The sequence below is a fragment of the Nomascus leucogenys genome, chromosome 4 (assembly GCF_006542625.1).
Source record: "Nomascus leucogenys isolate Asia chromosome 4, Asia_NLE_v1, whole genome shotgun sequence".
NCBI lineage: Eukaryota > Metazoa > Chordata > Mammalia > Primates > Hylobatidae > Nomascus > Nomascus leucogenys.
The window spans coordinates 17,669,225-17,690,962 of record NC_044384.1 but is presented as its reverse complement, the minus strand read 5'-3'; the positions used below and the strand labels follow the sequence as shown (position 1 = coordinate 17,690,962).

Below are 21,738 nucleotides of genomic sequence, written 5' to 3'. Positions count from 1 at the left end.
TTCATGAGAAACCATATTATAATGGATGAAGAGCTTTTCTAATTCAGCTCTATCATTAATAAATAATTATAAAGACATTCTATGAAAATATACAACCATTTATAACATTATTTTCCTAAAAAATAAAAAAGCATTTTGTATTCTGAATACTGTACACTAAGTAAAATAATCAACATATTGGGAAATGACAGACAAGCTGCAGTGGTTTCCTAAAGCCTTAGGGTTCCCTCTAAGATTTATTCATGGGCCCTCTAAGATTATAACATGGCCTTTTTTTGGTTCAATATTTTCACAACTTGTTCTGCCCATTTTAATTCTTATAACAATTCCTAATTTAAACATTGTTAATCAGCAAATGTCCTAAGTCTTGATTCAGAAATCTATGGCATAGGTGGAATGAAAAAATAAATACCTTAAATAGAAATACTTTTTCCCTAACTCTTGTCTCTTTTTTCTGTTTTTTAATATAAAAATATACATTTCAAAGATACATTTAAAGATTACAATTAATTGTAAAGATACATTTAAAGATACCTGGGAAACTGCAACAGAAAAGGCTTGTTCCCATGTGAGTCGGAAGGGGTCAGTTACGGTGCAGCAAGGCGAGCCTGTGGCTGCAGGCGCACAACACAAACTCTATGATACTGTCAGAAGGAAGTTCAACCTATTCTACAGACTCACACTGACCTCAAAGGACAAAATTAAGAAAAAGACACTCCTCAAAGAGCAAAATAAAGATAAAAAACCGAGCACCTTTTACAATGTTGTAATAAAATATTTATTAATTTCTCTTTATAAAAATTTGGGAAAAGATAAAAGGGAAACCTACACATAGAAAGAGGTCAATGATGAGTGTTTATACAGTCAGTTTTCTCTGATGTGTGAAAAAAAACTGATAAAAAAATCCTTTGAGGTAATATGAAAGTTCATGATTCTCATTCCATCAACATCACTGTTTGCTACCATAGCTTCCTAGTTGTCCAGCTAGATTTTATGCTATGAACTGATGCTTGAGATTTCATAAAACATTAATGCCTCTTTTTTATACTATAATTCTTTCACTGGTATACCATAAAGTAGTATTACAAATAAATTATAACTATACTTCATCATAAATAGAAATTTTAAGAAAGTACACTTGCCAAACTGATTTCTGACTCTTTTAAATTGTATTTATTCACTCCCCACCAATGTGAAAAGTCTCGTAAATTATAGAGGGTTTCCTAGTCATTAACGTGAATTAGTAATGCTATAACTTAATTCAAAAGCAATTACTTCTTAAAAATAGGGCGAATACCAGGAAAGCTTAGCATCAGCCAAAGCTACTGGCACACCATGGGCAAAAGGCCAACTCCGCAGGGATATGTAAAGGTCATTTTATGGACAATCCATATAAAAACTGCTCTCAAGATATTTTGCCCATTAGAATTTGTTTACAAATGGAAATCTAATTTGATGATTTTAGGCCTTTGGGCTAGAATCTCACAACCAGAAAGAATAACACCTTTAATATGAATTCTTATGATGTTGTCAGAAAGTTTAACCATTGATTTTTAAACTCCTGTTAAAATAATAGATGACAGTAAAAAGAAATTCAAAGGGAAAGAAACAATATATGAAAAAGCTATGGGGTAACAGATGTTGAGCCTACAATTAAAAACTATTTATTTTAAATGTTTTCCTATGTACAAGACAGAAATACTAAGCACTTTCTACTTTTGTATTGTCAGAAATTCCATGAAAATCCAGAAAAGAAAAAAAAAAAAAGTGAAGGATAGACATGCATCTAGCTGGTTGACTGAGAAAACCTGAGAAATAGCACTAAAAAGGGTAAGATACTATTATTGCATACTAAATAAATATGACAAATACCTGCAAACACTTTTTCTATTGAAGCCTTTGAAATAATACACCCTGACTGTCTAACAAAACCAGTGCTGAAAGCTGATAAATATTGACGGTGGCACCTGGTGATTTCCTTCCAGCTCAGCCACGGCAATGACTCTGGATGCCATCAGCACTGCCCCCACAGGCATATGCTCTCCTCTGGGTATGTGGGAAGTTGTGCGGTTGGGGACCAGATTGCTGCAGGTGCTCTCAACATCACTGGGAAGAGCTGCCAGCCAAAGGAAAAAAATGAAAACGGAGAATGCCTTCCTATGCTTTCCCACAGATATAATCACTATTTCATGCCTGCAAAACCTAGAAAAAAAAGAAAAGAAGCTCCTTTGTTCCAGAAAACCTGTCAATTTGGAATTCCAAATACCATTTTCTTTACAGGAGTAGAATATACTATATATCCATATCCATCTTCTTATTGAATCCTTGATGAGATTTTAGTTTAAAAGGAGAATCAGGATCCAGATGCTGAATGGTGCTTCAGCAACCTCACATGAAGTGACTTTTGGGTTTGCCACATAGTCTGAGTTTCTTCGTTGTGAGCAGCTGGGCCAGGCCATTGAGGAACACCAAAAAGATGGTCATGGACATGACAATCACATAGTGGCTGATGCTGCAAAAGGAGAAAAAGATGTTACAGGCAGAGAGAACACAGGTGAGGAAAATCATGAGATTCCTCTAAATGGTTTTAAATGGACAGATGAAAATCTCCACTTTCAGGAGCTGGAGTAGGTGTTCTTTACCCTATTCCTCCTGCTAAGTACAGCTGTCTGTTGGTATCTGGTTCCAGGACCTTCAAGTACAGCTGTCTGTGGACTGGTTCCAGGACCTTCCACGAATACCCAAATCTTTGAATGCTCAAGTCCCTGATATAAAATGGTGTCGTTATTTGCATATAAGCTATGTACATCCTCCTGTATACTTTAGACTAGGGGTCCCCAACCCTCGGGCAGTGGACTGGTACCAGTCTGTGGCCTGTTAGGAACTGGCTGCAAAGCAGGAGGTGAGTGGTGGACCAGTGACCATCACTGCCTGAGCTCCACCTCCTGTCATATCAGCAGCGGCATTAGATTCTCAGAGGAGCACGAACCCTGTTGTGAACTGTGCTTGCAGGGGATCTAGGTTGTGTACTTCTTATGAGAATCTAACGAATGCCTGATGATCTGAGGTGGAACAGTTCCATCCCGAAACCGTCCCTCACCCCCGCACACACACTGGTGTGTGGAAAAATTGTCTTACATGAAACTATTCCCTTATGCCAAAAAGGTTGGGGACTGCTTCTTTAGATCATCTCTAGATTACTTACAATACCTAATAAAATGTAAATGCCATGTAAATAATTGTTACACTATATTGTTTAGGGAATAATAGCAAGAATAGAAAGTCTGTACATGTTCAGTACAGATGCAGTTAAAAAAATATTTTCAATCCATAGCTGGCTGAATCCATGATGTGGAACCCAAGGATACAGAGGGCTGACTATACAACTAAAAATGCTGGATGCTATAAACAAACATAAGACAAATCCAGGTGGTGGAAAGAGGGCAGACTGGTCAGTGATCTTGGGACCCAAAGAATTTCCTGAATTTTCTTTTGCAGGAGGATAGCAGCAACTTGGAAATGCCACTGGGCACAGACCAAAAAAAAAATCCCCAAAAAACAATAATACCGTCACCACAAGAGCCTATTCTCTCAGCTAAGGGACAGACAAGGAAAGGGGCAGCCAGAAAGACAGAAAATGTTTAGATATTAACTGATCTACTTCAGCCAAACACCACAGAAAAAACGTGGCTCCACCCCTACCTATTCCATCACAGGCTGAGTGGGGAGCCCAGAGTTCCATCCTCACCAGGCTATAATGGGGCACTCTAACTCCCTGCCTATGCCCTCCCCTCCACTGTCACGGTGTCAGGGAAGGCTGAGGAGGGAAGCTGATACTTCTGTCCATACCTGGCGGATGTCAGTGGACATCACGTGGGAAGCCTAGACTTCCACCTCCATGAAGCAGTAATGAGGTCCCTCCCCCTCTTCAATGGGACTGTGTCAGAGAAGGCCTAGTGGAGAGCCAGGAATTCCACCTCCACTCAGAGGTAGAAAGGCCATTCCTTTCCTGACCATGTTACTAGTGGAGGTTGCATGGGAGGCAAAGAAGACCTCTATCTTTCCCAGCCATGAAGGCAGTAGTGGAGGCCTCACAGGGAGCTGTAATGCTGATCCCTGGCAGGCAGCAGTAAGAAGCTCCCTCTCGGGTGCTAATGGAGGCTGCAAGGGGAACCTGGATTTCTAACCTCATCAGGCAGAAATGAGGTAGTGTCCCCTCTTCCCCTGCCACAGTAGTGTCAGAAGCCAGTTAAAACAGAAGGTTTAAATAAGACTGAGAATCTCGTAACTGAACACCCAAAATGTCTAGGTTTCAACAGAAAATCCCTCACCACATCAAGAACCAGGAAGATCTCAAGCAGAATGAAAAAAGACGATCATAGATATCAAAACCTAAATAACAGAGCTGTTAGAATTATCTGGCAAAAATTTTAAAGTGGTCATTATAAAAATACTTTAATGAGCAATTATGTACATACTAGAAACAAAAAAAAAACAGAAAATCTGAGCTAAGAAATAGGAATTCTCAGCAAAGAAACAGAAGATGTAAACAAGAAGCAATAAAAAAGTATAGAACTAAAAAATGCAATAACCAAAATAAAAATTTCTATGGAAGTAGTCAATAGCAGAACTGAGGGGACACAGGAAAGGATCCATGAACCTGAGGATAAAACAACAGAATTTACCCAGCCTGAAAAACAAAAATAGACTGAAAAAAAAAAAATGAACAGAGTCTCAGGGACCTGTGGACTGTGACAAAAGATCTAACGTTTGTGTCACTGGAGTTCTAGCTGGAAAAGAAAAAGAGGCTAAAAGAGTACTCACAGGAATAGTGGCTGAAAAGTTTCCAAATTTGGCAAAAGACATAAATCTTACAGAAGCTAAGCAAACCTCAAATAAGGTAAACCCAAAGCAATCTACACAAAGACACATCAAATTACTAAAAACTAAAAACAAAGAAAAGAATTTGAAAGCAGTGAGAAATGACACCTTACCTAGAGGGGAAAAACAATTTGAATAATAGCAGATTTCTCATCAGAAAATATGGAAACCAGCAGAAAATGGTGCACCATTTTTCAAGTGTTGAAAGAAAAATAACTGTCAACCCAGAATCCAATAAAAATATCCCACGAAAATAAAGCAGAAATCAGAATTCACAGATGAAAAAAAAACCCAAATGAATTTATTGCCTGCAGACCTAACCTAAAAGAATGTCTGAAGGAAGTTTTCTAAACAGAAATAAAACAATAAAAGAAGGAATCTGCTAAAATCATGAAGGAAGAAGAACTAAGTAAGTAAAAATCTGGGTAAAGACAGTAAGTTTTCCTTGTCCTCTTAAGTTTTCTAAATTATATTTGCTAGCTGATGTAAAAATTCTAATACTGTCTGACGTGGTTTTAAATGTGTGTAGAGGAAATATTTAAGACAATTATATTGTAAGGAGGGGAAGGCAATGGGATGTAGAAGGAGGTAAGGTTTCTGTGTATTACTTAAGCTGGTAAAATGACATCACCAGTAGACTGGGATTAGCTATGTATATATAATACCTAGAGCAACCATTTAAAAAGCCATACAAAGGGATATGCTAATAACACCAAAGAAAAGTAAAAAAATAATTCCATAAAATGTTCAAGTAATATACTGGATGTCAGGAAACACAAAACTCATAGAACAAACAGAAAATAAAAAAATAAAATGGCAGACTTAAGCCCTAACATATCAATAACTACATTAAATGTGAATAGTCTAAATAGACCAACTAAAAAACAGAGATTGGTAGAAGAGAATAAAAAACAAGACCATGACCAAACCACATGCTGTCTAAATGATACTCACTTCAATGATGGAGGAAACATCATGCAAACATTTATTTTAAAAAAGCAGGAGTGGCTATATTAATATCAGATAAAATAGACTTCAGAGCAAACAGACTTCAGAGCAAAGGTACCCTTTTCTCAAAAATTGATAGAACAACAACACTGAAAACCAGCAAGGATACAGAACTCAACACTATCAAACAACAGGATTTAATTCACAATGATAAAACACTCTACCTAACAACAGCAGAATACAAGCTCTTTTCAAGTGCCCATATATACCAAGATAGACCATATTCTGGGCCATAAAACAAACCTCAGCAAGTTTAAAAGAACTGAAATCACACAGAGTGCCTTCTCTGACCACAGTGGAATCCAACTAGAAATCAACAATGGATAACAGATACATTATCAAACACTTGGAAACTAAACAACACAACTGTAAATAATCCATGGGTCAAAGATGAAGTTTCAAGAGAAATAAAAAAACAGATTGAATGTAATGAAAATAAAAAACCAACACATCACAGTTTATGGGACACAGCTAAAGCAAGCACAGACAGGGAAGTAGACCCATGCAAATCTGCACCCCATTCTCCTGAAGGAGTGTAAACCATATACCTGATATCACCACACCCTATCAGTGTGAGTCTCACACTTTATACAAAAATTAACTAAAATGGATCATGGACTTAAAAGTAAAATGTAAAAATATAAACATTTTAGAAAAAAAGTCTTTGGGATCTGGAGCTAGCTAGAGTTCTTAGTCTTAATACAAAAAGCACAATCTAAAATAGTAAATCTGATAAATTGGGCTAAAAAAAAAAAAAACTTCTGCTCTGTGAAAGGCCCTGTTAAGAGGGTAAAAAGACAAGCTACAGACTGGGATAAAATACTTGCAAGCCATACATTCAACAAAATACTTTTTCTTTTCTTTTCTTTTTTTTTAGGCAGGGTCTTTCTCTGTCACCCAGGCTGGAGTGCAGTGGTATGATCACAGCTCACTGCAGCTTTGACCTCCCTGGGCTCAGGTGATCCTCCCACCTCAGCCTCCTGAGTAGCTGAGACCACAGGCATGTACCACCACAGCCAGCTAATTTTTGTATTTTCTGTAGAGATGGGGTCTTGTCATGTTACCCAGGCTGGTCTTGAACTCTTGGGCTTAAGCAATCTGCCCGCTTTGGCCCTCCCACAGTGTTAGGATTACAGGCATGAGCCACTGCACTCAGCCACAAAGGACTATTTCCTAGAATAAAATATACAATAAATTCTCAAAACTCAATAGTTAAAAAAAGCTCCACAGACAATTCAATTAGAAAATGATCAAAAGACATGAACAGACATTTCGTCAAGGAGGATATACAGTCAGTAAATAAATAGATGAAAAAATGTTCAACATCATTAACTATTATGCAAGTTGAAGCCAAAATGAGATATCACTACACACCCACCTGAATAGCTAAAATAAAAAATATTGACAACACCAAATGCTGGCAAGGATGCAGAGAAACTGGATTGACAGTCTCTGGTACAACCACTCTGGTGGCAGTTTCTTTTAAAACTCAGCATGCAAATACTGTAAGACTCAGCAAATATGATTCTGAGCATGCATGCCAGAGGGAAAAAACTGTTCACAAGAATGTTTATAGGATCTTTATTCATAATAGCCAAAACCTTGAAATAACTTTGATGTCCTTCAACAGGTGAATGATTAAACAAACTGTGGCACATCCATACCATGGATTTACTCAGCAATAAAAAGTAACAAACTACTGAAATATGCAACAATGAATCACCAGAGCATTACTCTGAGAGGGAAAAAAACGCTAACCCCAAAAAGTTACATACTATATGATTTACTTTGTATCACATTTATGAAGTAACAACTACAGAAATGGAAAACATTAAATGTTGCCAGGGGTTAAGGAGGGTTTCTGGGTGGGAGGGAAGTGCCTGGGCTATAAAGGGCAACATGAAGGATCCTTGTGCTGGTAGAAATGTTCTGTCTTTTGACAGTTTCAATGTCAACATCCTGGTTTTACTATATGTTATACTATAATTCTGCATAAAGTTACCACTGGGGGGAAATCAGGTAGAGGGTATAGAAGATCTCCCTGTATTCTTTCTTACAACCTCATGTGAATCTACAATAATGTTAAAATGAAATGTTTAATTGAAAATTTTTTTTAGTTCACAGGCTGTACAAAAACAAGAGGTGGGCTGCATTTGGCTAAAGGGCATAGGTTGCTGGCCTCTACCCTGGCCTGTGAGCTCTGTGGAAGAAGGGACTATAATTTTTATCTCTTTTCCCATTGCACCTCTAACGTCTCATGCAAGGTCTTATAGGCACTTAATCAATATTTGTTAAATGAATTATTAAAGATAATTTATAATTAGAAGAAATGATAAAATATTCTTTTATTTATCCCAGCAAATTTAATCTGAACTTATTTAGGTTGGTGCAAAAGTAATTGTGGTTTTTGCCATTACAAAAAAGGCAAAAACTGCAATTACTTTTGTACCAACCTAATAAAATCAGACTCCCCCAAAATAGAATAAGCATAATCAATACCGAAAGCTAAAAAAGCAAAACCAAAATGCCAAAGGAAACAAAAAGTTTCTACAAAAATAAAGTAAAACTAGCCCTACAAAATATTAAAATACAAAGTTAAATGTAATATGGGCATTAGAATCAACAGGACAACGGAAGAGAACAGATCATCCTGTCACCCAAGATCAAGGAATCATCATCAGTAACTCACAACTGTTCTGGCTGGACTCACTTTAAACTTATAAGCACAAATGAGATTTGGTTCTCATCAGTATCTCAATCCTGATTGCACACTTGTGAATTATTCTTCTCTGAGTCAAACCAAGTTGTGTCCTTTCTCCTCTCCTCAAAGTTCTGTCACCTTCCTCCCATCTCGGCAGATGACTCTGCTTTTTTTTAATTGAGAAAATACTGATAAAGTGATCGCAAGAGAAGTGCCTCTTCTCATCCCGAACTTTCTAACCCACTCATATCTGTGCCCACAGTGCCTCCAGTACCTTTCTTGTCTAAAACAAACCCCTCCACTTCTAGTTTGGATCCCATCCCAACTCTCCCACTAAAGCTGGGGCCTCCAACCCCCAAGCCTTGGACCGCTACCAGTTCATGGCCTGTTAGGAACTGGGTCACACAGCAGGAGGTGAGCGGCGGGGAAGTGAACGAAGCTTCATCTGTATTTGCAGCTGCTCTGCATCGCGGGCATTACTGCCCGAGCTCCACCTCCTGTCAAATGAGTGGCGGCATTAGATTCTCACAGGAGCACCAACTCTATTGTGAACTGCGCATGTAAGGGATCTAGGTTGTGTGCCCATTATGAAAATATAACGAATGCCTGATGATCTGAGGTAGAACAGTTTCATCCTGAAACCATCCCCCACTGGCCCCTACACCCCTCGCCCCATCCGTGGAAAAACTGTCTTCCACGAAACTGGTCCCTGGTGCCAAAATGACTGGGGACCACTGTACTAAAGGACTTTATTTTTCCAATTATCCCTTTCCCTCTTAGATATCACCCATTTTTCCTTCTCTAGGTGAGCATATCCTTTACCATACAAATGTGTAATTTCTCTCATTCTAACTCTCCCAAGATCCCATAGCTCCCTCTAGCACCATCCTAATTTAAATTTTATATATGCAAAACCCAGATCTTAATCTCCCACACCTTCCTTCACCAAACTCACTCCTCCTAGAGCTTTCTCCAGATCTCTGCGATGGCTTTCCTAGTCACTCAGTTACTCAAGATTAAAAAACAAAACTAGGAGTCGCCCTTGATTCTTTTTTTCTCCCAGTATATTAATCTACCAACAAATCCTATCAACCTCTCTGAAAATATTTTCTAAGTCCAGCCAGTTGTTGCCATTTTGAATTGCTACCCTAGCCTAAACTGCCATCATCTCTAGCTTATGATACCGCAAAAGCCTCTTCCTCTATCTTCCTGCTCCCTCTCTCGATCCCTCCAATAGGTTCTTTACACTGTGGCCAGTGTTACGTCAGAAATGTGAAGCAAATAAAATAACTTCCTGCACAACAAACTAATGCTTCAACTTACACTTGGAATAAACTCCCAATTCTTTACAACGACTTTCAAAGGCCATAAGTGACAGCAAATATCTACTCTCTGAATTCTCTCCTGACCATGTTTTCCCTCATACCATTCTAGCTACACTAACTGTACAGAGCACCCTTGACACAAGTAACTCCATCTCAGAAAAAGACTCCATCTTACATTTCATAGGACACTTTGCCAACAGGGACAAGATACTTTGTTTAATAAATTAATAAATAAAGACTGCATCCAACCAGATAAGGACATAAACAGGCACACTCTTCCACTATCAGTCCTCACTGGAGGACTCTGTAGCCATAAAAACAGCAGGAATTCACAGCTCAAAATGGCTGTCTTAACTGACACTGTCTTGCTGTCACTCCTGATAAGCACCCAGCATCTGCCACCGAAGGCTGTGCACACATCAAAGACTCTTTCTTGTAAAACAGATGGGCCCTGGCCCAGACCAGGAGGTTCCTTCTGTCTTCCTCACTCTCCCTGGACTATTTCCTTAACCCTTCTTCCTATATCTCTTCTCTTGATGTTAAATGTTACTTTGTTTGTTGTGGAATGTTTAATCTGTAACATTTATATATTAACTAGGTGTAATATTACATATAGTTGACAATATTGACTGACTTGTGGAGTGGCTTGGGGCTGTGCAGCTGTGACTACCAAGTGATCGGGAAGTTCCTAGAAAACTCCATGCAGTTTGTGGCCTTTTGCTATTGAAATAGCATCGACAGAAGTCTGACACTGTGGAAAGACACAAACATGAATGAACCTGGTTATCTCTGACCTTGCACTGCTCATGAGATTAACTTTCATATTTTCAAAAGTATTTACTCATATGGGGAAACGGTTATTACAGAAAACCATCTTTTAAAAAAACTGTATATGTCTGCACATAAATTAAAGCTAAAAGGACATACATCAACATGTTGAATAGTGGTTCTCCCTGAATAATGCAAACTGAGACACTGAATTATGAATGACTTATTTTTTCTTAATGCTTTCAGTATTTTCTTTAATATATTTGGAATATATTGCTATTTATGTGATGTTTACAAATTATGCTAGGTTTAGCCACAGAACTCTAAGGCTGGCTTCATAATTACCACAGAAATCTTCAACTCTATTCTGTTTCTGAGGCCTCAGAGGACACTCCAAAATTGGTACCAGTTTCTGAGATTAAAATCCTCAATCCAGGCTAGGCGTAGTGGCTCATGCTTCTAACCCCATGACTTTGGGAGGCCAAGGCAGGAGGATCTCTTGAGCTTAGGAATTTGAGACCAGCCTGGGCAACAGAGTGAGACCCTGTCTCTAAAAAAATAAAAATTAAAAAAATTACCCGGGTGTCACGGCACACTGCTGTGGTCCTTGCTACTCGGGAAACTGAGTTGGGAAGATCACTTCAGCCTACAAGGTGGAAGCTGCAGTGGTGATCACCTCACTGTACTGGGTGAAAGAGCAAGACCCTGTCTCCAAAAAAAAAAAAAAAAAAAAAAAAACCACTGGATATAATCGTCTCAACTTCTTCAGGGACTGAAGTTTGTAGTCAGAGATGAGATGAGTGAAGCAGTACAAACTCTTCAGCATAGAGCCTGGAGGTCAAATCCAGAAAAGTTCAATCTGACCTTGGTTCCAGGGGGGGAACCAGGCAAGGAGGTGGGGAGCTAGGTAGCTTAAAAGCAACAAGGACCATAAAAGATTAATCTTTTGTAAGCATTATAGAAAGGATAAGCAGAATGTGGGTATATCCAAACAATGGAACATTATTCAGCAACGAATAAAATACTTTTACATGCTACAATATAGATAAATGCCAAAAAAAAGTTACACTAACTGGAAGAAGTTAGATTAAAAAAACTACATATTATATTTTTCTGTTTATATGAAATGTCCATGATAGGCAAATCTGTAGAGACAGAAAGCAGATTTGTGGTTGCCTGGGCTTGGGATGGTAATGGGAACAGATTGTGAACAGGTAGCGGGTATTTTCTGTGTGATGGAAATGTTCAAAAAATAGATTGTGGTCATGGTTGCACAACTCCATACATTTGCTAAAACTCATCAAAATGACTTAAAACATTTATTAAATCATTAAAAAACTAAAATAGATAAATTTTATGGTATGAATTATGCTCAATAAAGCTGTTAAGAATAAAAACAAAAAAAGAAAAGATTACATGCTAGCAGATTTTTGTTGTTGAATTTTGCCATCACTTATAGGTTAAAATATTAAATCTGACTTGATGTCTAAACAAAAATGGTCTGTAAAACCAGTAGGTGACCCATCCTCAAATTTAATCTAAAGTCTGTCTATAAAAGGCATTCCACAGATCACTCATCTCCTTAAAGTAGCCTGAAATTACTGACTCTTGGCTCATGTAAGCTATCATAATTGGCAGGAAACAGTTGTGAAGCTCATCATCTTCATGCAATTGAGCCATAAGGCATCCAGCTTGTGATATCTTGCATCAATCAAGTCTTGGTGTCATCTCAGCATAGCAGAGTTAAAGGAACATCAAATTTCAACTTGAAATGAGTTCAGCTGTTCCCACTCCCCTCCCATGACTATTGTGCCATCATTTAAATCAGCAATTCTCAAGGTGTACATGTGTGATGGTCGAGGGGAAGAGTGTATGTGTGGAGGCACACGGAATTGCCAGGCAGGCCTTTTCAACCTGCACAATGGTAACAAAATGTTGATCATATTTCTCCTCTATCAGGGTGATGGGCAATAGAAGCAGGTCATACCTGTTTGATGTACTGAGGCAGAAAAAGTCTGAGAATCATTGATTTTAATAAAGTTTGGTATTCACTGTAAGAGTACAGATGTTTTATGACACTTACTAATTACATTTAGGATATATAAACACTATTGAATAGAATCATGAGTTCTTTTTTTTGAGTTCTCATTGCATCGAAAGAGAAATGATAAACACGTTAGTTGTCATTTGTATTTCAATAAGGTATAACAATCGTGCATGTGGGAAACAAAGTCCAAATGAAGCCTGCCATCAAATCAAACTTAGCTCAGTCAGACTGATGATCCTGACTCTATTCATCTCACTACAAATGCATTTAGGGCATAAATCTGAATGTATGTTTTTATAGTTATGAAAATTACCTCAAAGGAATTTTTTTCTCTAGTTTTAAAAATGCACTTTCAGTATGCCATACAAAAGGCAATACTCTATAAAGTTTATGACCTGCTATAAATGAAGATAAAGTGTAAAGATCAAAAGAAGAAAATACTAAATTAGCTCTGTCAGCTGAACAGTTTTATGGCCTGGGCAAGATATTTTTCCCATGGCTGTTAAAAAGCATACCCGATGCCACAGGTTCTCAAAAGAAACACTGAACTCACACTAGTAGTTTCAGCTGAATACACTGACTGCAGTGTATGCTTCCTGAGTCTCAATTTCAGTTTGGTAAAATCTGCTCTGAAGATGCATTTGAAACACAGAGTACTATGTCTATAAACAGATATACTATCTAATGCCCTAATAATACAATCTTTATTGTTTAAGAAACTATACTTATTAACCTGCAACTATTAATAATAGGTGACAAATCACTCAAAAGTGTTCTGAAAACCCACGGCAGTCACCACAACACTATAAACATTACAGATACACGCCAGACTACATTCACGGGGCAGTCAGCTCTCACTCCTCTCTCAAATTCTAAGACAGATTCCCAACATTTCAGGATTCACAAAGCAATAAAATAGTGAGGACAAAAGCGCAACATTCCATTCCCATGAATAAAAAGCATGGAATGGCTGAAATTGCTAATTATACTATTAACACAAAGGAGTTTAGGAATAAAATTCATCATGAAGGGGAACCAGTGCAGGAGCACAATTCCAATAACCCCGGCACCTGTGAAGGGAGCTCTGCCGGTCAGTTTATAATATCAGCGACATGACAAGAAACACCACAGCTTTTCAAACGTACCTTCACATAAGAATAATTGGAAACTCAAAACTTACATGCAACGTTCTCACAAACAGAAAGCAGAAAAAGTACAATAATGAAGTTTTGACATGTGAACCCTATTGTACAGTGCTTTAGTTTTGAATCTTGACGTACATTTCCCCCTACTTCCCCACCATTATCCAAGCCTTTTTCTCACAATAAACTAGATGTTTATGAAGATGCATGAACCACTCCTGCCCATCAGACCAGCACCACATGGTTCACAGAGGCACTATATGCCATCACTGCTATACAGAATACAAAGGAAAGACCTTAGAATTCTAACTTAGCAATAACAAAAACATCACACTGCAGCATCAATCAGCGGCAATTCCATTTAAAAAGATTTCATTTTTGTCTCTCCATCCTGACCCTACTCCCCCCACCTGCAATCAACTTCCTCTCTTAAAGTGGGCATCTTTTAGATGATATAATAAGAGACAAAGAAGACACAGCAAGGAGATACTTAATCAGGAATGACTAAGAGAATATGTGGGAAATTTATGTAGATTTGTTCAGTGCCATCAGCCTGATGGAGAGAGATCTGAGGTTTCTTATACCTGCCTTTGAGAAGTTTATCAGAGCAAGCACCCCGTTTAACCTATGGAGGTTAGATCCCCAATGATGAAATACTGAGAATGAGATACACTAAGGTTTAACACAACTTATTAACTGGCTGTGCCTTTATCATCTTCTTATCTACTTTGGATTTTTAATGTTGTATAGATGGGGGTGTAATGATTATAGCAGGACAACAGGCATAAATCAGGAAGTCTCTGGGAAATCAGGGCATAGGATCACTGTATATTCAGGGCAGCTCCCATTATAAAAAATATTATCACAAAATATTTCCATAGCATATTTTACCCTGAATAGCATTAATAGTATAATATTTTAATATGTATACATAAATTATTTAAAGTGCTGAAACATAAAGTTAACACCCTTTTCTCATGGCTAGTACGGGGTTGTGGTGGTTCTAAATGCATTCTCCACCTATAAGTGCTGATATGTCATTCTGTTTCCCTTGGTTTGAATGATGCTCATTATTTGTTTTATGCTTTTGTATTTTTGTTGTTGTTGTTGTTGCTGTTTTGTGCTGTTTATTCCATGATGGCTGTGTAAAGGAATGTTAAGAATAAGGCTGGAGGTACCACATAAATATCAAGAGGAACATCATGATAGACGTTAAATGCAAGCTTGCACTAGCTCTTTTAAAATGTACCGAGCATCAACACTCATGAGAAGAAGGGAAAACAAAAATAACAAAAATGTATCAAGCAAACACAGGTAATAAATGTAAAATAAAATAAAATAAAAAACTTAAGCCTCCCAAAGGCTATTTTCTAGAAATTTCTTTATCCAAAATCTATGGTTTTATAGATTTTATCCAAAATCTATGGTTTTTGAAATCCAAATTATTTATCGCATATCATGCACATATGCATTGGGCTTTTTACCTCTATGGCTTTACTCATGTCCATCTGTCTGTCTAAAATAGTCTTGCCAAACCTGTAAGTCCCCTAATTGAAATTACGAAGGTGCCAAAAGGTGTAATTTCAATTAGGGGACTTACAGGTTTGGGAAGACTATTTTAGACAGACAGATGAAAATGTGGCACACATATACCATGGAATACTATGCAGCCATAAAAAGGATGAGTTCATGCCCTTTGCAGAGACATGGATGAAGCTGGAAACCATCATTCTGAGCAAACTATCGTGAGGACAGAAAACCAAACACCGCATGTTCTCACTCATAGGTAGGAACTGAACAATGGGAACACTTGGACACAGGTGGGGAACATCATATACCAGGGCCTGTCGTGGGGTGGGAAGAGGGGGGAGGGATAGCATTAGGAGATACACCTAATGTAAATGACGAGTTAATGGGTGCAGCACACCAACATGGCACATGTATACATATGTAACAAATCTGCACGTTGTGCACATGTACCCTAGAACTTAAAGTATAATAATAAAAAAAAAAGAAATTACACCTTTTGTTCAAGGCCCAGTTCAAATGCCAGGCTTGGCATAATGCTTTCTGTCACTGAAGGCTTAAGTGAAGCAGCCTCCCTCCTGTATTCTTACAACCCTTAACCACATGTTGCCTTATACTATAATCATTATCATTATGTCTTTAAACCTATATTAGGCCATAACCTCCCTGACAACAGTGGCCGTGTGTTAAGCCATACACTTCCAGGACTGGAATGTCCTATACCAGTTATACATCCTTATGCTTAAGTTCCTGATGAAGTAGCTATCTATCTCCAGAGATGGAGCATCACCAAGTCTTAAGGCTGGCAGTCCCATTCATCTCTGGGTACTTGACAATGTCTGTGAATGCTTTATGCATGGTGAGTGTTCAATATGTATTTTTTTCTGAAAAATGATCGATATATTAAACACATACACAACGCAAAAAATAAACCTAGCTATGCCACATTATTGTGCAATCAGTCTTCCAGAACCAGTTTCTACTCTGTAAAACAGAAATTGTTAATATTTTCTTCATATCATTTCATGAGAATCAATGAGATAACATAAGTACAATTCCTAATACACTGCATACAATAAATAATATTCTACTAGTAATATCATTATTATCAATTTAATACCTTTCTCAATAATCCTTAACTTTTCCCAATCACTGTTTAACTTAACCTGCTTTTTCCCAGGTTTGGGTAAAAGTTTTTCTGTGGCAAAACAATACAATCCCCCAATTAGTTTCTGGTGATCCCAGAGGGAGAGGAGAGAAACATGGTTGTATTAAATTACTTAAAACAGCTGAACTTGACACTTCTAAAAAAAAAAACTTCCAGAATTTTCAAGAGAAAAATGGTGAGTCTTTAAACAAGCAACATTAAAGACTGCAGAAGGGATAAAGGAAAGCCTCCTGGACAAAGACAAACACAGGACTTCCAGAATAGACCAAAGGCTGATACTGATGCAGGAAGGGGGACGATAAAAGGCTAAAGGGCGTTTTCTTTTTCTTTCTCTCTCTCTCTCTCTCCCTCCCTTTATCCTTTCTTCCTTCCTTCTTTCCTTTGCATGCCTTCCTTCCTTCCTTTCTCTTTCTCTTTCCTTTATCCCCTCCTTCCTTTTTCTTTTCTTCCTTTTTTATAGAACAGTGCATTATTAGAGAGGTAGAAAAAGGAAAGAGAAGTTGTTCTGGGAATACTCTGCCAATCAAGTTTTAGATGAAAGACTAAAGGTGACAGAAACGAAACAGGGAAAAGAGTGCTGAACAGAATGGAACCCATGATGAACTAACAAGAGAATGGATTATTCAGTTGAGAAAAACTGAATAAGGGTAAGGATGAATATAATTAGAAAGACAGGCTTGGCCGGGCGCGGTGGCTCACGCCTGTAATCCCAGCACTTTGGGAGGCCGAGGCGGGCAGATCAAGAGGTCAAAATATCAAGACCATCCTGGCTAACACGGTGAAACTCCGTCTCTACCACAAATACAAAAAATTAGCCGTGCGACGTGGTGGGCGCCTGTAGTCCCAGCTACTCGGGAGGCTGAGGCAGGAGAATGGCGTGAACCTGGGAGGAGGAGCTTGTGAGCTGAGATCACACCACTGCACTCCAGCCTGGGCAACAGAACGAGACTCCGTCTCAAAAAAAAAAAAAAAAAAAAAAAAAAAAAAAAAAAAAACAACAACAACAACAATAAAAAAACAAAAACGACAGGCTTATGTTGTTGCTCAGTAAGTAGTTGTTGAATGAAAGCATGAAAGACTAAATATGTTAGTAAGTAGGAAAAAGATAATGAATTCAGGATTCCAAGGCTGAAATCTCCTCCATTTCAGTCCCAGGCATAAAGGTAATCAAGGTAAGCAAAGGGGATGCTGCAGCCAAGGAAAATTTCTGTTCAGGGGCTTGCTTCTGGGTATCTCGTTTCATCACTACTTCCCTGATTTTGCCCCATTCTCTGTAGCCCTAGCAAAAGCCCTTTTGGGTCTTACTCAAAGCTTTAGTTTTGGCAGCATAATACTCCCACAGGCTTTCTTTAACCATAGCTTTTAACTTGCCAACAATAGTCTTCATGTCACAAGGTTGTCCTTTTAATTACCAATGTGACATTTACTACTCGTTTCCCTCTTCTGACATAAATAACAAATCACTTTGCCAACTGTGCAGTTTGGCAGCATGCACAAAACAGGCAGTGACTGAGCAGCCTGCACACCCCATGGCAGCTTCCCCGTTCACAAGTGCTTCCTTTAAGATCAGCTGAACCATTGATCGACTCTGCAACATGAGCAAGTCCCAATCTCCTTAGGGCCACAGCGTCCTCATCTGTAAAATGGAGATGGTAAATGTATCTGTTGTGAAAGATAATATCTACTTTACAGTGTTATGAGGAAAATCACATGAAATAATGTAGAAGATAATGTAAATAGAGTAGCATAGTAAAAGTGTTGGTTATTTTTGGTAGACATGTGACCAGGGGCAATCCTTTGACTGACATCCTGGGCCTCCTACTCAAGTTTGAGCTTCTATATTACTTTGCCTTTTATCTAATAGAGAGGACTCTGTGGTCTCTGAACAGCCTTCATCATGTCTTTCAGGACTCCGATCTCAGATAAACAACTGTTGGGTATGTAGACTCTGTGTAGCAATGCACAGCCTTGCTGTGACCTTGTGGGAGGTTCTCTGCCTCTAGTCTGTTCTGGGAATGAGCTAACTCCATTTGGGCCCCACATAATGCGTTTAAAATCCTTCTTTAACAGAGAGTAATTAAACTGATTTAACTAGGGACATTCACTCCTTCTAATTATAATATTCCTCATGCTTATTAGTAAAATAAATGAAAATAAAATCTCCCTCGAAGGGAGGTGTGAGGGTATTCCCATGCAAATACTACTCTGTTTCTCCTCCCCTTTCTAATTAAACATGAAAGAGTCATCTGTACTTAGAACTCTACTTTCTGACCTCCAATTCTACTTATGCATTTTTCTCTTTAACTTTTATCAGTCATACATGCAAGTACTAGAAAAGCCAAATAATGGAGAAAGATTTATAATGAAAAGCAACAATCTTTTATTCCTTCTTATTCACTTTTTAGAGCAACCACTCTAACTACTTTTCTTTTTAGATCTTCTGGTGGTTACCCCCTAATATGACTTATTACCTTTATGTTGTTGTTTATGGATGCATCCATTTAAAACAAAGTCCCTTCTACTAACCAGAATTTAATCTACGTATACTATGCTCCACTCATTTCAACTTTTAGTTTTTCCATTTTTCCGTATGAATCAACTTTGAGGTATAATTTACATGTGAGAAAATGGAACCATTTTAAATGTCCAGTTAGCTGAGTATTGACAAATGGTACACCCACGTAACTAAAAACACCTTCAAAATATAGAACATTTCTGTCACCCTAAAAGTTCCTACATGTCCTTTTGTGGTCAATCATACCCCAACTGCCAGCCCCAAACAACCAGTGATCAACTTTCTGTGACTACAGTTTTGCCTGCTCTAGAATTTTATATAAATGGAGTACACTATATACTCTTACATATCTGGTTTAATTCTATAAAGTTTCTCATAGTCATCCATGTAGTCGAGTTCATCACTTACTCATTTCGTTTTTTGGGTAAGTAATATCCCATTCACTGTATGGCTATAGCACAATTTATTTATCCATTCATGTGCTGATGAACATTTGGGTTGTTTCAAGATTTTGGTTCTTATGAATATAGCTGCTATGAAAATTCCTGTACAAGTCTTTCAGCATACATATGTTTTGCCTTCTCTTGGGTACCTAGGCATGGAATTGCTGGGTCAGAGGTAGTGTGTATTTCACTTTTTAAGGAAGTCTCTTTTCCCTCTAGGTCTCACTCACAAATAGGATGGCCACCAGTAAGTTCTATGCATGTGATAGGAATTGCTGTGTCATGTTTTAGGTTGAGCAGGAGGGATGCTTGTCTCTGGCCTGTGTTAGGAGGAGGCTACACATGCTAGAATGGAGGACAGCCTTACTAAAGTGGAGGCACATATATCATAGCAGTGAAATTCCTCCCAGTTTTTTTTGTTTTGTTTTGTTTTTTGTCTCTTTAGAGGTGTCTTCTGGTTTTCTACTTGGAATAAAATGCCTGTAGCACTTTCTCCATGGGGATGAAGGAAGGAGGAGACAGGCTATGGAGAGCCTGTTGATACCATCATTTGGTAGGCAGATATCCAATTAATCTCCTGCTTCCCTTCCTCACTCCTCCTTCCACATTACTGTCTGACTGAGTCTGAGGCTCCTGGAACTCCCTTCCCTTTGCCATACCTGTCTGTAGTTTCTCAGCTGCTGCTTCCTCCCTCTGGTTACCTATCTTCTAGAAATTCGTTGAACTCAAATTTGCTGATAGTCCTTCTCCCACTCTTTTCATTTTGCTGTTTGTTTATTTTTATTGGGATCTTGGTAGAGAAAAGAAAAATGTTTATCTTTGGTCTGCAGTCCTCACCTGGAAATTGGTGGATCTGATTCAGCACAGCAATCTAGCACCAGATCCTACCCCTGAAACTTCTCCAGCCAAGCTCAACAATGCCCACTGCCACTTAAACCAAGGCACGTCTTTATGTTTTCACTTACACTCTGTCATATCTGAGACTGCATGACCTCTCTCCTGCCTGGGATGCTCACTTGATTTTCACAATACTGCTCTCTCTAGGTTTTCTCCTGCCTTCTGGCCACTTCTTTCAGCCTCGTTTCTATACTTCTTGTTCTCTGCTCTTCACCTTCTCTCACTCTACACATTCTCCCTAGTTCTTGTGACCCAACGTACTCTTGTAAGCCCCACACTTGCAGTGTTCGGACAGCTCCTGTTCTGAAAAGCCTTCCTTATGCTACAAGACTCAGAGAGACACCGTAAGTGTCCCCACAATACAAGAGAGACTACTCTAGAATTTCTCACACTGCATCATATGGCCTGCTCACAGATCTGCTTCCTCCTCCAGCCTTATGCTTCCTGAGAGCCCAGAACTGTGAGTTTCTCATCCCCAGCATACAGCTGGTGCTCAATAAATATTTGCTGGATTGAATTGAGATCATGGATATGAAAAGGTGCTTTATGTTTTATACATGTTATTACTGGTAATAAGAGTAAACACTTTTTACTTTGAAGAAAAAACATGCCAGGTAAAGATAAACCTCAAGCTAACCAAAGAAAATCTAAAATTCTTAGTGCAATACAAATGAATGCCTGTTCATAAACTAATGATGCACATCTTCCTATGAAAACTGCATCTTCTTCATTCCTTGGTACCTCTTTAGAGTCAAACCAATTTAATTTCTCTCATCAAAACAGTCTCACACCCAAGTTCACAGCAGCATTATTTACAATAACCAAAGGTGGAAACAACTCTAGTATCCATTGACAGATGAACAGGTGAACAATATGGCTACGCATATATACGTACAATGAAATATCATTCAGCCTTTAAAAGGAAATTCTGACACATGCTACAATATAAATGAACCTTGATGATATTACACCAAGTGAAATAAGTCAGTTGCAAGAAAGACAAATACTGTAGGATTTCATTTATATGAGATACCCAGAGTCATCAAATTCATAGAAACAAAGGTAGAATGGTGGTTGCCAGGGGCTGATGAGCAGGAGAATGGGGTGTGACTGATTAATGCATTCAGAGTTTGTTTTTCAAGATGGAAAGAGTTCTGGAGACAGATGGTGTGTGGTAATAGTTGCACAACCACATGAATGTATACTTAATACCATTGAACTGTACACTTAAAAATTGTTATGATGATAAATTTCATCATGTGTAGTTTACCACAATTAAAAATAAAAGAAAAAGTCTCATACACAAAATACTGTAT

The 21,738-nt window shown here is 38.2% G+C and overlaps 1 protein-coding gene across 1 annotated transcript in view; it reads right to left on the bottom strand.

The window, feature by feature from the left end:
* Nucleotides 1-754: 754 nt before the first annotated feature.
* PIGN (phosphatidylinositol glycan anchor biosynthesis class N) overlaps nt 755-21,738 on the bottom strand; it is a 141,407-nt gene continuing 120,423 nt past the window's right edge. Inside the window, exon 30 of the mRNA XM_030810307.1 lies at nt 755-2,512. Within this exon, the coding sequence (XP_030666167.1) occupies nt 2,389-2,512 (124 nt within the window). The 3' untranslated portion in view covers nt 755-2,388. The remainder of the gene's footprint in view (nt 2,513-21,738) is intronic.